The sequence below is a fragment of the Pan troglodytes genome, chromosome 2 (genome assembly GCF_028858775.2).
Source record: "Pan troglodytes isolate AG18354 chromosome 2, NHGRI_mPanTro3-v2.0_pri, whole genome shotgun sequence".
Taxonomy (NCBI): domain Eukaryota; kingdom Metazoa; phylum Chordata; class Mammalia; order Primates; family Hominidae; genus Pan; species Pan troglodytes.
Window position 1 is genome coordinate 182,765,937 of NC_086015.1, and position 16,031 is coordinate 182,781,967.

The following is a 16,031-nucleotide window of genomic DNA, read 5'->3' on the forward strand; positions in this document are numbered from 1 at the left end:
ACCTGATTTTTAGAAGCAAATTAGCTTCTACCAAATTAGCTAATTAGCATGCCATATTCACACTTAGAACAACTGATTAGTAAAGTCACTTGACTAAAAACAGAATTTCTTTATAAACCACTTAACATATTTACTCCTGTACACAGACTATTCAAGAAAAACAAAATGGTAAATTTAATAGTTCAGACATCTTAGACAAGACTTGACTTTTGGGCTTCAGCAAGATGTGGAAACTTTTTTAAAAGAATTTTTGCTTTCTTTCTCTCTAAATTTTCCTTCCGTGCTTTGATGCGGGCTCGTTTCTCACGTTCCAGTCTAGAATAAAAAAAGCATAACAGCAATTTATACAAAAATATTTCCTTGTTATTCAATACTATCAAAATATGCATAAATCAATTACATCAAAGCTTCAAACATGCCAGTCCCTGTATTTGGTGTGTTATATATATTATTAAACTTGAATAGTAATCACTGTAAACCTACACAAGTCAAGAGCATCTGAAACCCTATACCAACTATCCCTATTTCCTGACTAGAAAGAATGTCCAGATCTTATGAACCTGTAACAAATTGGGCCTTAAGTTCAATCCTCATATGACTAAGCGTCATCTCTTAGCAGAGTGTTATTCTGTGTATAGGGGAAATGATAAGCTAGAGTGAGTACTATTTGAAAGTAGGGAATTCCCATAAGTCTCAGGATATATCTCATGATGCCAAAAATAAATTCTTAGGCTCTGGCTAGACTTACTATTCTTTAAATGAGATTGTTCCCACACATCAGTATCCCAGGGTATGACACATTTGCTGCATAAATTACAACATAAATTACTTGACCTGTAGGGTCAACTTGGGAGTTGTAAAAATTGAAAATGAAAAAAATCCTTGCATACCAAGCTCTATTTGAATTGATATCTTACAGGATATTGGTCAATAGAAATAAGTTTATATAAAATACAGCAATAAAGAGATGTACTGCTGAAGTTATTACAGATGAGGTTTTGGGGGGAAAAAAAGACAATACAATATGCCAGTGCTATGGGAGAGGTCATAGAAAATTGAGATAACACGTATTACAGCTGGATGAAGTAAAAAATATGCACATATATAGGAAAAAAAGTATAAAGGCTAAACAAAGTCAAAATGAGATTACCCATTCTATTCATGAGTCTTTGCTCCAACTAAATTTTGACCATTTACAAAAACAAAGACCCATCTGAAAGAATAAAGGTTTGCTATTCTTAATATTAAGATGATGATGCTACATTCTGAAGGTGAGGCTTAAAAAGGTAGTTTCAAAAACAAAATCATTAGAATATGTATAAAACCTGTAAAAGTGATACTGGATTGATACATTCTCATACATTATTTTAAAAGTTATGTCATGGCCAGGTGCAGTGGCTCACGCCTGTAATCCCAACTTAGGGAGGCCGAGGTGAGAAGATCACGAGGTCAAGAGATCAAGACCATCCTGGCCAACATGGTGAAACCCTGTCTCTGCTAAGAATACAAAAATTAGCCAGGCGTGGTGGCACATGCCTGTAGTCCCAGCTACTCAGGAGGCTGAGGCAGGAGAATCGCTAGAACCCGGGAGGTGGAGGTTGCAGTGAGCCGAGATCGCACCACTGCACTCCAGCCTGGCAACAGAGCAAGACTCCATCTCAAAAAAAAAAAAAAAAAAGTGATTTATAACTTCACCCTGTATGACTAAGGGACAAAAGGATCAAACAGCACAACCCTGGGCTTGGAGCAATCTCAGAGAAAAAGTGCAGTCAGATTTCTTCAGTTGCTTAGCATCTCAACTAGGTCTTAAATGTGAATAGCGAAGATTTAAAAGCTGTAGCAACAGAAGAAGCAACAGTGGAAAATAAGCAAGGAACACTTAGGAAACAAGGCAAGAGTTCTGACTTCGATGAAAGGTAGGTAGCTAAGACTTGCAGGAATGCTGGGAGGAAAAGAGTTTAAGATTTTGTCCTGTAGACAAGAAGCTGTTGTATGTTTCTGAACAGCCCTGATGTGACTAAAAAAAAAAAAAAAAAAAGTCTTGAGGAAAATTAGCCAGGAAGCAATACTTGATTGGGCTGGAGTCAAGAAGATGTTCGGTAATTCAATTTGATGAAGACACAGACTGCACTAGGGCAAAGACAATGGGAGAAGAAAAGACAGATCCTGGAGACATTCTGCAGCAAGAATTAAATCAAGGACCGATTAAATATATAGCAATGGTGATGAAAAAGATGACTGACAGTTTAGGGCTAATGTAGACTGGATGTACTACAGATAAAATGAGAGGTAGCTGGTTCAGTAGGGAGATGAGTAATTTTAAACGTGATTCTAAAGTACACTAAACACTTTAAAGCCAAGTTTAAAGATACATTCCATTCCTATTTAAATTGTTTTTAAAAATTTGTTTTGGTATGAAAATCAGGGAGGGAAAATCGGTTTCTGAGGAGCTTGCTAAAAGTTGAATGTATTATTCAAGAGTTGTTAAAAGCTGTGGTTCTTGTGCTGCTATCGTGCTGCTACGATTTCCCCTTTAATTTTCCAGCTGACTTCCCAGCCTTGAATTCTGATTTCTAGCACCTTTAGCCAGGAGCCCTTCGGTTCCTCTGCCCTGTCTCTCTCTGGAGCCACAGCAATGGGAGTTGGGTAGCACCCTTGGCCCAGGAAACCATAAACTAGCAATACTTTTCCCTTCTAATTGCAGTTTTGGGGATTAAACTATATCCTCTGGCTTTGTCTCCTTTTGGATATGGCCCAAGTGTTTTAAAATAGCTCTTTAAAAAAAAATCTTAAGTTTGTATAGTTACCAGTGAGTGGTTCATGGGAACACTGCACTCCTCTATCATAACAGAAGCCCTATGTTCTCCCTGTTCAATGATAAACCTAATGCAGGAAAAATGTGCTAAAGGAAATATTTGGAGATCAACATTCTGCAGGACAACATGAGTTTAGATATAATATAACAGACTTCTCTTCCTAGCCCCATTTCTTTTCAACAGCCTTGCAATAACATGAACTCACATTGTATGCAACTGAATTATCTGGACCTTCATTTTAACATAACAGTAGAAATTTTTCCATTTACATATAGATACAAGAATAGAAAGGCAATAAAACTTTTGAAAGCATACTACAATGTTAACAGTGGCTATTTCTTTTTTTTTCTGTTTTTTGAGATGAAGTCTCACTCTGTCGCCCAGGCTGGAGTGCAGTGGTGCAATCTCAGCTCACTGCAACCTCCACCTCCCAGGTTCGATCAATTCTTGTACCTCAGCCTCCTAAGTAGTTGAGATTACAGGCACATGCTACCATGGCCGGCTAATTTTTGTATTTTTAGTAGAGATGGGGTTTCGTCACTTTGGCCGGGCTGTTCTCAAACTCCTGACCTCAAGTGACCCGCCTGCCTTGGCCTCCCAAAGTGCTGGGATTACAGGCATGAGCCACCACGCTTGGCTACTGTGGCTATTTCTGATGGTGAGCTTATATATGACTTCAATTTTCTTTTTTACCTGACTTTCCTATTTTTTTTGTTTGTTTGTTTTTGAGACGGAGTCTCACTCTGTCACCCAGGCTAGAGTGCAGTGGCGCGATCTCTGCTCACTGCAAGCTCTGCCTCCTGGGTTCACGCCATTCTCCTGCCTCAGCCTCCCAAGTAGCTGGGACTACAGGTGCCCCCCACCATGCCCGTCTAATTTTTTGTATATTTAGTAGAGACGGGGTTTCACCATGTTAGCCGGGATGGTCTCGATCGCCTGACCTCGTGATCCACCCACCTCGGCCTCCCAAAGTGCTGGGATTACAGGTGTGAGCCACCACACCCAGCCTGACTTTCCTATTTTTAAAAATACTTACGTAATAACAGAAATTAGAATTTAAAGACAGCTTAAGCTTTCTTTATGTCATCTGGCATGATATATGACCATATGTCATCTGGTATAAAGATAATATGTTTTATTAAAGGTACTTGTGCTCACCTGAGAAAATGGTCCACATAAGGCAAGGCAAAGAATCGTTTCCTATTGTATCTTTTATTTAGGTGCCAAGGTATAACCCACTGCTTGAACTTGTGCCTGCCAATAAAGCAAAAAGTTATTTGCCTTAAAGAAAACATTTAATACATTTTCACTTCCCTAATTTACCTCAAAAGGGTTAGTCCAAATAAAAATTAGTAGAAAATAAAACATAAACGTTTTTAGTGAGATGCTTTGGCAATTTCTCTTTTCTGTGTTGGACTTAAACCCCATTAAAAGAACCTACCAAATGAGTTATGAGTTAAGTGGTATAATGTCAAGAGTACAGGGAAGGTCTCTAACCAAAATGCCTTCCCCATTCTGCCTACGTTTAAAAGTCTAATGATATTTCATCTTGGTTGTTCAGCCCAAAGGTAAATAAACCTCCTTCTGAGGGGAGGTTTATTTACCTTTGGGTTGAACAGCCTCCCCACCGAAGGAGGTTTATTTATACGAGGTCTTCTCAGTTATTTACACCTCAGCATGAAGGCTGATTACCAGATCCTTTCCCAAAGGCTGACAAGACTCTGGGATTTGAATGTAAGAGAAACAAGGAGGTATAAAAAATAAACTACTTCATAATTTGCCCTAGGGCTTATCCTGATGGCAATGGGAGCAAACTGAAACTGGTTCATGTGACATTCCCTGAGACTTTAAAAAAAATAGTTCCAGGTTCTCAATGTGCAAAGAGGGCAGGTGTGTGTCCTGAAGTTAGCTTCATGGATTTTATACCTTCTGAAGTGATATGTGTACATGTACATTTTTCTGAGGAAACGATCCCTAACTTTCATCAAATTCTCAAAAGGCCTTGTGATTCATATAAGACTAAGAACCACTACAATAAAGACTTATAGGTAACTGAATCATAGGAATGGGATGTCTGGGCTGGTTTTACCAGATAAAGCTACCTTCATTCATATCCTCCTTCATTAAAGTCCAAAGGGGTGTGGGGCCTCTTCTTTTATTAGACATATCTCTAATATTATCTCATATGGTACAACTTTTTTTTTTAAAGATACTGGGCAGGGGAATGAGGCATGGATTTCCACTCTCATCTTAGAAGAGCCACAGTGTTAACTACACACCAGATGATTCTTCCAAAGATGTCTCTTCTCCAAGCACCAGGTCTAGCTCTTTCTTGACCAGTCTGAAGAAGCCTTAGGGCATCTTCTCTTTCCTGGACAACTTTATCTAATGCATCCATGGAATCTACTACCTGAAAAGAGAATAGAAAGATACAATTTCAACAATCATCTACTACAAAATTCCTAAAAAAGAGAATGTATAAACACTTCTGCTACAGAAAACTTATGAATATTTATGCCAAAGAACCACTCTGTTAAGTATTTCCTAAAAATCTTTTTGGCACAAGTATGTCTACATGGGTGTCTAGATTACCACTTTCTGTATTTTTAAAAAAGCTTACAGTTTTAACTACAAATATATTTCCATTAGTTTTGTTTGGAGTGAGAGACACTTATATAGATTCCTTTTGGAGACCCAATTTGATTCATGTTATTTCAAAACTCAATGAGCTAATAAGAAGTGATAACAATTTGCTATTTTCATTATATTAAAAAAGACATGTTCCGATCTCAACTAATCACTGTGTCCTTGACATGCAGACACAGATATTGTGGCCTGCTTGGTAGCTGTTGCTACTACAGGAAAAGGAATAGCAGTCCATCCAGATATGAATCTCCAAAGATTTATCAAGATGCAAGATGATACTATTAAACTTCTATTTATTTTTACCTCTTTAAGATTTCTATTGTTTTATAATGCATATATTGCAGACTTTTATACATATATATATTTTTTAGACAGAGTCTTGCTCTGTCACTCAGGCTAGAGCGCAGTGGCATGATCTTGGCTTATTGCAACCTCCACCTTCCAGGTTCAAGCAATTCTCCTGCCTCAGCCTCCTGAGCAGCTGGGATTACAGGCACCTGCCACCACACCCAGCTAATTTTTTGTATTTTTATTAGAGATGGGGTTTCACCACGTTGGCCAGGCTGGTCTCAAACTCCTGGCCCCAGGTGATCTGCCCACCTTGGCCTCCCAAAGTGCTGGGATTACAGGCATGAGCCACCGCACCCGGCCTTATATTTGTTTACATATAAATATTCATATGTTGGGGATTGTAATGTGAGATGGGCCAAACTTTTTCATAGTCCTAAATACATACTGCGAGCCATTTTATGTGTATGTCCCTTAAGCATCACAACAGATATCAAATACTGCATAAGCACATTTGTTTCTCATAAGAATCCTCAAAAAAAGCACAGATTATAACCTCCCAGGTAGCTATGAGATCTGAAAAAGATATGAAAGCCACAAATTTAGATAAATTACTTCATAATCTGTTTTGTTTTTGTTTTTTGAGACAGGGTCTAGCTCTGCCACCCAGGCTGGAGTGCAGTGGCACGATCTTGGCTCACTGCAACCTCTGCCTCCCAGGCTCAAGCAATCCTCCCACCTCAGCCTCCCAAGTAGCTGGGACTACAGGCATGCACCACCGCACCCGACTAATTTTTGTATTTTTTTGGTAGAGACAGGGTTTTGCCATGTAGCCCAGGCTGGTCTCAAACTCCTTGGGCTCAAGTGATCTATTTGCCTTGGCCTCCCAAAGTGCTGGGATTACAGACGTGAGCCACTGCACCTGGCCCATAACCTGCTCAGTTCACACTCAGCACTTCTGCTATCCTCAACTTCACTAAATGCCTTACAGTAGCTGAATTCACATGCCTTCCTCTTAACTATTTTATTTTCTACAAAATCCCTGAAAAAGAAATGATGACTAAGACAAATTCTATTTTGAAGACAAGCAAACTTGGGAGAGTAAAGGGACCACATTAATAAGGGCTTTATATAAAATTCTCTAATCTTTAGAAATTTTTAGTAAAGCTGGTTGTTCACTAACTGCATTAAAGAGTTTGCCTAAGCAAGGGTAAGACTTGAGGCTTCCAGCTGAAATCCAGTGTTAGCTCACAAAGATAGAAAGTAAATGGCTACCAAGTCCACAGAATTAACATTCAGAAGTTCATGCCAAGAAATGTGAAGGAAAATCAAAAGTATTATTTAGATATACCTTATTGAAAACAAGTCAACCTCAAAGAGCCTTCTTTTCTGTAAGGTTCTCAGTGCCAAGAGCGTCAGTTGAGAGAATATAAAATTAATAGGACTGTGTTCCAGGGTAAGAGTATACACTTCTCTTTACAGCCAAGAATTAACATTACAGAGTAGCCCTTGAAACACATGTTTTTAAAAGAGACAAAAAGATACACTTGCAAAATTATAATCAATCTTTCAACATTTGCCTTGTTTCTGTATTTCAAACACAAGGGGACTAACATGTCATTTATTTGTGTGATAAATAGGTACTAATACTCTGAAGAGAAGCACATATAGGGAGGGTCATTTATCTCAAATGGATAGTTAATACTTTAGTTACAATCATAGCTAACTATTGTGCCAGAATTACATAATTTCTCCCTTAATTTTTATATTATTCTCTAAGTAAAATTTGTCTGTAATATGCTTCAACTGGATATCAACTCACTCAGTGATAAGAATTATATCCCAATTATAATTCTTCTTTTCTCTTTTACTCTTCCTTAAATAGTTCCAAATCTTCGGTTTCTATCTTATATTGAGAATTTTTTTTACATTTTTGCTTAATAAAGTTTCCTTAGTAGTATGTCACAAAACACTGGAAACACCAGATGTATTTGAAGTTTGAAAAAATTATGGTCACTTTCAGCTTCTCTGGAGTAAACTTTTATTATTTTGGGTTCTACTGATTGAGAAAGTGCAGTACATATGACCTACTGGGCTGAAGTTCACCTCTGAAATACATATTTAAAGCAGATAATCCACGGTTGAAGTTCAAAAGTTCTGTAACAGCACCATTATAGCAAAAGCTTTTTCATCAAATAATGTGTTCTTTATAAAGCATCCTTACTTGTCAATGCACTTTTTATTTTTTATTTATTGAGACAGGGTCTTGCTCGGTCACCCAGCCTAGAGTTTGGTGGTGCAATCGTGGCTCACTGCAGCCTCAACCTCCCAGGCCCTATACTTTTAAAAAAGTTCAATGTCAGGAAACACAAAGACTGAGTCTCCAGATTAAAGGAGACTGAAGAGACACATGAAAATTCATGATGCAGAATTTTCTTTTGCCATAAAGGACACTTGGGATAACTGACAAACTCTGAATAAGATCTGTAGATTACAGCTAATAGAACTGTATCAATGTTAATTTCCTGATTTTGAAATTTACATAGTGGTTATATAAGGGAATATCCTGGCTTTTCTGAAGTTTTTATAGATAAAGGGATGTCATGTGTACAACTTACTCTCAAACATTTGAGAAAAAATACTGTGTATGGAGGACTGATAGATGCATAGAAGGATAAGGTAAATGCAGTAAAACAGAGGAATCTGGAGGGTATATGAGAGTTCCTTCTACTATTCTTGTAATTTTTCTGTGAGTCTAATATTATGTCAAAATAAAGATAAAAGAAAAAAATGTTATATAACTCAACTTTCACTACATCAGAATAACCTTCTCCATAATTAGGGTAAATCAATGAGGTTTCATTTTATACCTTCTTTGATTTTCTCCAGGGATCGTTATGTCCTTCCATCTTAAAGGCAGTGTGGTAAAAATGGCTGCGACTGGTGTGAGGAAAGGAAACTAAAGTAGCTAAGGTCAGGTAGCAGGACTAATGCTATTATAAAAACTGAGTTCTGTTCTCACTACTTACTATGCCACAGAAAAAAATCAATAAAGGGTTGATCTTGAAAGCATCCAGTAAAAACATACATCTAAATAAAAACATAAGTCTTCGGCCGGGCACGATGGCTCACACCTGTAATCCCAGCACTTTGGGAGGCTGAGGCGGGTAGATCACAAGGTCAGGAGTTCAAGACCAGCCTGGCCAACATGGTAAAACCCCGTCTCTACTAAAAATACAAAAAATTAGCCAGTAGTGGTGGTGTGTGCCTGTGGTCTCAGCTACTTGGGAGGCTGAGGCAGGAGAATCGTTTGAACCTGGGAGGCAGAGGTTGCAGCAAGCCGAGACTGTGCTATTGCACTCCAGCCTGGACAACAAGAGCGAAACTCCATCTCGAAAAAAAATAAAAATAAAAAAGTAACCAACTTTTCACAATATTGTAAATATACTAAACACTACTGACTATTACACTTAAAAATGGTCAAGACAGTAAATTTTATGTTATGTGATTTTTACCACAGTTATTTTAAAAAGCAGTAAAAAACTGATCTAGTTACTAAGGAAATGGTTAAACCAGAACTACGAATGTAAAGTGGTATAGCTACTTTAGATTACAGTTTGGCGGTTTCTTAAAATGCTAAATATAGATTTATCATATAAGCCAGCAATTTCACTCCTAGGTATCTACTAAAAAACATTTGTCCACATGTATGTTAGAAGTTGCAGGTAGGTTTGGGAAGCCAAGGTGAGTAGGTCACTTGAGGTCAAGAGTTTGAGACCAGCATGGCCAACATGGTGAAACCACATTTATACCAAAAATACAAAAATTAACTTGGCATGGTGGTATGTGCCTGTAATCCCAGCAACTTGGGAGGCTGAGGCAAGAGAATTGCTTGATCCTGGGAGGTGGAGGTTGCAGTGAGCCAAGATATCACACCACTGCACTCCAGCCTGGGGGCGACAGAATGAGACCCACCTGACACACTGACACACACACACACACACACACAAACAAAAACAAAAACAAAAAACACGTTGCAGGTAGAAATGAGGAATGACTGCAGGTGAGTATGAGATTTCTTTTAGGGGCGATGGAAATGTTTCCAAAGGAGCTATGATGGTTGCACTACTCAAATTTACTAAAAATCAAACGAATAAGAAAAAAAAATCTATTTGACAAGAAATACAGGAACCACATACTCACTCCTTTTAGCTGTAATCATGTATACCAGTCTCCAGCCTCTCCCAATCCTTACCTTATCTAACCGCTCTGGACTTGGCATTGGCAATCTCTGCCGCTTGGCCTCCTGCTCTAGGGTTAGAAGCATGTTTCTTTCTTTCAGTAAGACATACCTATACAAAAGAACACAAACCTTGTGATGCTATTCTGTGGTTATGTTAATAAAGTTGTGATTTCTGACATCAAAATTAATTATCTGTACTTGAAAGTCACTTAGAGGCGAGGTGCTGTGGCTCACACCTGTAATCCCAGCACTTTGGGAGGCTGAGGTGGGAGGGTCGCTTGACCTTGGGAGTTCAATACCAGCCTGGGCAACACAGCTAGACCCCATCACTACAAAAAACAAAAAATATAATTAGCCGGGCATGGCAGCACACACCTGTAGCCCCGGCTGTTTGGGAGACTGAGGCAGGAGGATTGCTTGAGCCTGGGAATTTGAGGCTATAGTGGGCTAAGATCACACTACTATACTCCAGCCTGGGGATAAAGTGAGACCTTGCTTCAAAAAAAAAAAAAAAGTCATATTAGAAATCTCAATATATAGAATATGATTACAAAGAATAATCCATTATACATAACTATCTTTGCTTATCCATGTGTTCAATAAACCTTCCATTTGCCACATGTATTAAGTGCTAAGAGAGCTACAAAGAGGCATAAAACATAGTCCTTACATTCTGAGTGGAGAGTAGAGAAGGCAGATGGAAGATAAATAACATTTACTGAGTACCTATTATATGCCAGACAATGTGTTAAACATTTTATATACACTTATTTCATCTAGTTTTCACAACCACCTTCTGAGGTTGGTATTATTTCCACTTACTAAACTAAGAAGCTAAGGCTGAGAGAAGTAAGGTATTCTGGGTCATACAGGTAATTCAAGATTCAAATCCCTGATCTCTGTGTATAAAATCCATTCTATTTTAACTCCACCACGCTGCTTCTGAAACTGTAATGTGATGTGGGATAATAAGTGGGACAGGCAATAAGTACCAGAAGAATTAAGTGGGGGAGATGAGAAACATCTCTTCTAGCTAAGATGACCAGGGAAAGAGTCATAGAGATGGAATTTATGATAGAAGGGAGAGCAGAGCAAACATAATCAAAGGTACTGAAGCAGCAGAGCTAAAGTGAAGGCAGATTTTCTGAATACATCTATTTGGGAATACGAGTTGGGGCCAAGTGCAGTGGCTCACACCTGTAATCCCAGCACTTTCAGAGGCCGAGGCAGGTGGATCACTTGAGGTCAGGAGTTCGAGACCAGCCTGGCCAACATGGTGAAACCCCGTCTCTACTAAAATACAAAAATTAGTTGGGCATGGTGGTGCGTGCCTGTAATCCCAGCTACTCAGGAGGCTGAGGCAGGAGAACCTGGAATGGAAGGTGGAGGTTGCAGTGGGCTGAGATTGTGCCATTGCACTCCAGCCTGGGTGACAAAGCGAGACTTTGTCTCAAAAAAAAAAAACAAAAAAGAGAAATGGCAAAACTTCAGTTGGTTGCAGCCATGATGAATGTTGAAATAGCCTTAACTATCCTTTCACTGATAACCCACAGTAACTAATAGTGCTTTAATACAACTTATTTTTCTATAATGAATAAACATAGTATCAGTGGTTTTCATAAACACTTCACAATTCTTTAATTTGTCATGAAAGATAAACAATGCTTTACATCAACAAACATAAATGTTGGCTGGGCACGGTGGCTCATGCCTATAATCCCAGCACTTTGCGAGGTCAAGGCAGGCGGATCACTTGAGGTCAGGAACTCAAGACTAGCCTGGCCAACATGGTGAAACCCCATCTCTACTAAAAATACAAAAATTTAGCTGGGCATGGCAGCATGAGCCTATAATCCCAGCTACTTGAGAGGCTGAGGCATAAGAATTGCTTGAACCTGGGAGGTGGAGGTTGCAGTGAGCCAAGATCACGCCACTGCATTGCAGCCTGGGTGACAGAGTGAGACTGTGTCTCAAAAAGATAAAATAAAAAAAAGCAAATGTCTACTAGAGTCCCTAGGCAGATAACAATTATGAAGGAAGTAGACATAGTGAAAGAACCACAGGGTGGCCGAGAAGTGGTGTGTCCCTTCTCCATCTAGAAGGGGCAGTTGCTCCGCAGACCAGCCAAGTTGTTGCCATGTAGGAATGCAGGGCCGGTGTTGCCAAATCACAGGTCTCATTATTCAAGAGCCGACAAAAATAATATTTTCTGTGTGAAACTTCCCAATTTAAAAAACAATTACAGTCCAAACAAAACATATCTTTGGGCTACATATAGTAAATTAAAAATGCAACCCTGTCTTAAATCCTCTCAACCCTCTCTAATTCATCAGTGCCTGCCAGAAAAATCTACCTAAATTCTCAATTAAATGCATCCTCCAACACACCTTTCCAAAGCAAATACACTAAAGATTACAGATCATGAAAATGTAATAAAAAGGAGAGAATTCTAAATATAACCAATGGCTGGGCACAGTGGCTCATGCCTGTAATCCCAGGATGTTGGGAGGCTGAGGTGGGAGGATCACTTGAGCCCTAGTGAGACCAGCCTGGGTAACATAGGGAGACTCCCTCTCCACAAAACGCAAAAAAATTAGCTGGGTGTGGTGGTGCATACCTGTGGTCCCAGATACTCAGGAGGCTGAGGTGGGGGATCACTTGAGCCCAGGAGGTCAAGGCTGCAGTAAGCCGTTACTGTACCACTGCACTCTAGCCTGGGCAATAGAGCGAGACCTTGTCTCAAAGAAAAAAACAAAAGCCACCAACTGTTCTCTGTTTCATTTTATTAATTAACTGAAATTGCTAGTATAAACATGTTAGTAGGACCAATGTAAATTACAGTAAAATTTCTGAATTCCCAACTACTTGAGAATTGTGACATTTGTCATAATCTAACCTCTGTCATATAAAATCTTTCATGATCTTAAACATCAGATTTATCATCCATAGTACTACAAAAGAAATCGCTTTACTCAATTTCTTATATCAGATAGATTGTTTTTACCTCATTGTTACACTATAACTGCTTCAAACGTCTAGATGTTAATGTACTTAGTATACTTACCAAAGTTTGTGTAAATCTTCATTACTTTTGTTCCTTAGTTGCTGACAGGTCCATGCTGCTCCTATTAAAATAATACATAACATGAAATAACATTTCTAGCCATGTGCCCTTTGGCAAATTATTTAAGCTCTCTAAACCTGTCTAAACCTGTTTCTTTATCTATAAAATATATAACAGCTTTTTTATAGTATATAACAATGTGTAATTAGAGATAAATTAGGTAACATACGAAAATACTATTAACATGACTGGCAATAGCATTCAAAAAACGTTAGCATTAGTACAGAACATATTTTCACATCCTAATGACAAAATACTTTGTCATTATAAATTAACTGGGGCGGTGGTTCACACCTGTATTCCCAACGCTTTGGGAGGCCAAGACGGCGGGCATCACCTGAGTTTGGGAGTTCAAGACCAGCCTAACCAAGATGGCGAAATCCTGTCTCTACTTAAAATACAAAATTAGCTGGGCGTGGTGGCACGTGCCTGTAATCCCAGCTACTCAGGAGGCTGAGGCAGGAGAATCACTGGAATCCGAGAGGCAGAGGCTGCGGTGAGCTGAGATTGTGCCACTGCACCCCAGTCTGGGCAACAAGAGCAAAACTCCATCTCTAAATAAATAAATAAACTTTAAATTATCATTAAAAAAAATCTAAAATAAGCCCTAAACCTTACTTTAGTTAATAATTTCAGCCTATTCCTTATCTAACCATCTTGCCAATCTGCCAAGGAACAATTAACTCTACTATTATATTGTCCCTTTAATTTTCTCTAGTAGACAGTCCCAAAGAAAACTGAAAAAGGAAACATCTAAATAATTCCTAAACTGGATATATAATCCTAGAACGATGGTGGGGGGGGTTCCACAAATATATTTAATGTTGACAAATCTAAGTATCTCACCAGATTTTACTTTTTCTTGCCCCCAGTTTTTTGGGTCATCAAAAAATTCTTCTAGTCCTTTCCTTGACAATGTGGTATGAAGTAATCTATATTGGTGAAAGGATGTCACATTTGGTGTACTGTTAGGCAACAAACTAAGAAAAAACCTGCAATTGAACACACATAAACAAGTAAAGTTTTATAATATCTGGATTTTATAAGCAATAAACATTATCATAATAAACATAATCATTTTGTCATCGATAACATTTTAAAAAGCTACTCAGGGTTTCTGCACAAGAATTACTTTTTTTTTTTCTTATTTAGAGACTGGGTCTCACTATGTTGTCCAGGCTGGTCTCGAACTCCTGGGCTCAAGTGATCCTCCCACCTTGGCCTCCCAAAGTGCTGGGATTACAGGGATGAGCCACCATGCTTGGCCACAATAAATTTTGAAAATGCTTTAGAAAGTATTGTTAATACTGCATTATAGAAGCTGCTACCTTATAATTTCAGAGGTAACATATTTACACAATTATATTTTAAGGTAACATTTTTGGGTCCTTCTTACATTGCTAATGGGTGCAAGCACAGGTTAAAAAAGCAGTCAATTTTGCAACATGTGGGCTGGGCATGGTGGCTCACACCTGTTATCCCAGAAATTTGGAAGGCCGAGGTGGGAGGATCACTTTGAGCCCAGGAGCTCAAGACCAGCCTGGGCAAGATGGCAAAACCTCATCTTTAACAAAAATACAAAAATTAGCCAGGCATAGTGGCACGTGCCTTATAGTCCCAACTACTCGGGAGGCTGAGGTGGGAGGACGGTTTGAGCCTGGGAGGCAGAGGTTTCAGTGAGCTGAGATCACACCATTGCACTCCAGCCTGGGCGACAGAGTCAGTCCCTGTCTCAAAAAACAAAAACAAAAAAACCTCACAATTTTGCAACATGTATCAGGAGCCTCAAATACTTCCTCCTCTAATTCAGTAATTCTGCATCTAGAAGTTTCAACTGAAAAAATTATTATAGATGGGAATTTATAAATTAAGATGTTTATTAAAGCACTATATAGGATGTCAAGTTTTTAATTATGTAAATACGCAGCTAAGAATGGTTTAAAAATTACTGTGCATCTGGATGATAAATTATTATGCAGTAATTCAAAAATCCTGTTTTTAAAAAATAGTTGATGACCTGAGATGATTTGAAACTAAATAATGAAGTTTATCACAAGTGTTGTATCCCTACCAAAAATATTTAGCCTAAATCTAATAATGAGGAAACAATCAGACAAATCCAAATGAATAAGATTCTTAAAAAGCTAATCTCATCAAAATGTCAACAACATTAAGAAAAAAAAAAAAGAAATTGTTCCGGATTAGAGACTAAAGAGTCATGGCAACCAATGTAATAAATGATCCTTCACTGGATCCAGGACCAAGAAAAATAAATAAATAAAAGAAGTTACTAAGTTACCAGTTACTTTCATTGTAACACATCCTGTAAATACAATTATCTCTTCTTTTTTAATCCATCCAAACTTGACACAGACTTGAGTATCACAACAAAAACATCTTCGGTAAAGTTTTTCGCACCTCACTCAGCCCAAGAGGATGCTTCTGTACTTATAGATGTATTTACTTCAACAAATGCTGGACATCTACAAACCCCATATACTGTCTTGTCCACAGCAGGTAGCAACAAAATGAGGAAGGAATAGAAATGTCGGAGGTGAGCGACTTCTCCAAGGTCACTCACTCCTCACCAAAGTGGGCTCCGGCTCTGCCATCCAGGCGGCCGTTCCATTCTTGAGTTGTTCTCGGCATCTCGGCAACCAAACAAGATCCAAAGTTGGAGAGGTGGGCAAACCTACTTTATACATCACTTACCCTGTGCAGGCAGGGACCTGAGGAGTTATTAACGATCGGGAAGCTTTCAGGGAGGATGAAACTCTCCTACAAAGAAGGGCCAAACCGGCCGCAGCCATGTTTTCGCATAACCGGCAAAACGCGTTTCCGCCAACGATAGCGTCACTTCCGGCGTCTCAAGCCGGCGGTGAGGAGAATAGAAAACTTGCCCTCACTTAAGATG

At 38.8% G+C, this 16,031-nt stretch overlaps 1 protein-coding gene across 2 annotated transcripts; it reads right to left on the bottom strand.

Moving 5' to 3' along the window:
* Positions 1 to 150: 150 nt before the first annotated feature.
* MRPL47 (mitochondrial ribosomal protein L47) lies at positions 151 to 15,992 on the bottom strand. 2 transcript variants are annotated; one of them, XM_526391.8, is made up of 7 exons: positions 15,830 to 15,992; positions 13,964 to 14,109; positions 13,058 to 13,118; positions 10,006 to 10,102; positions 5,096 to 5,226; positions 3,975 to 4,070; positions 151 to 315 (listed from the first exon to the last, which is right to left on the bottom strand). In XM_526391.8, the coding sequence occupies exons 1-7, from the start codon at positions 15,925 to 15,927 to the stop codon at positions 192 to 194; spliced, it is 753 nt and encodes a 250-aa protein (XP_526391.3). In that variant the 5' UTR covers positions 15,928 to 15,992; the 3' UTR covers positions 151 to 191. The 2 variants fall into 2 exon arrangements, with proteins under 2 accessions (XP_526391.3, XP_009445171.1); XM_009446896.4 differs by lacking the exon at positions 13,964 to 14,109 and having other exon boundaries at positions 15,830 to 15,957.
* Between the last annotated feature and the right edge of the window lie 39 nt (positions 15,993 to 16,031).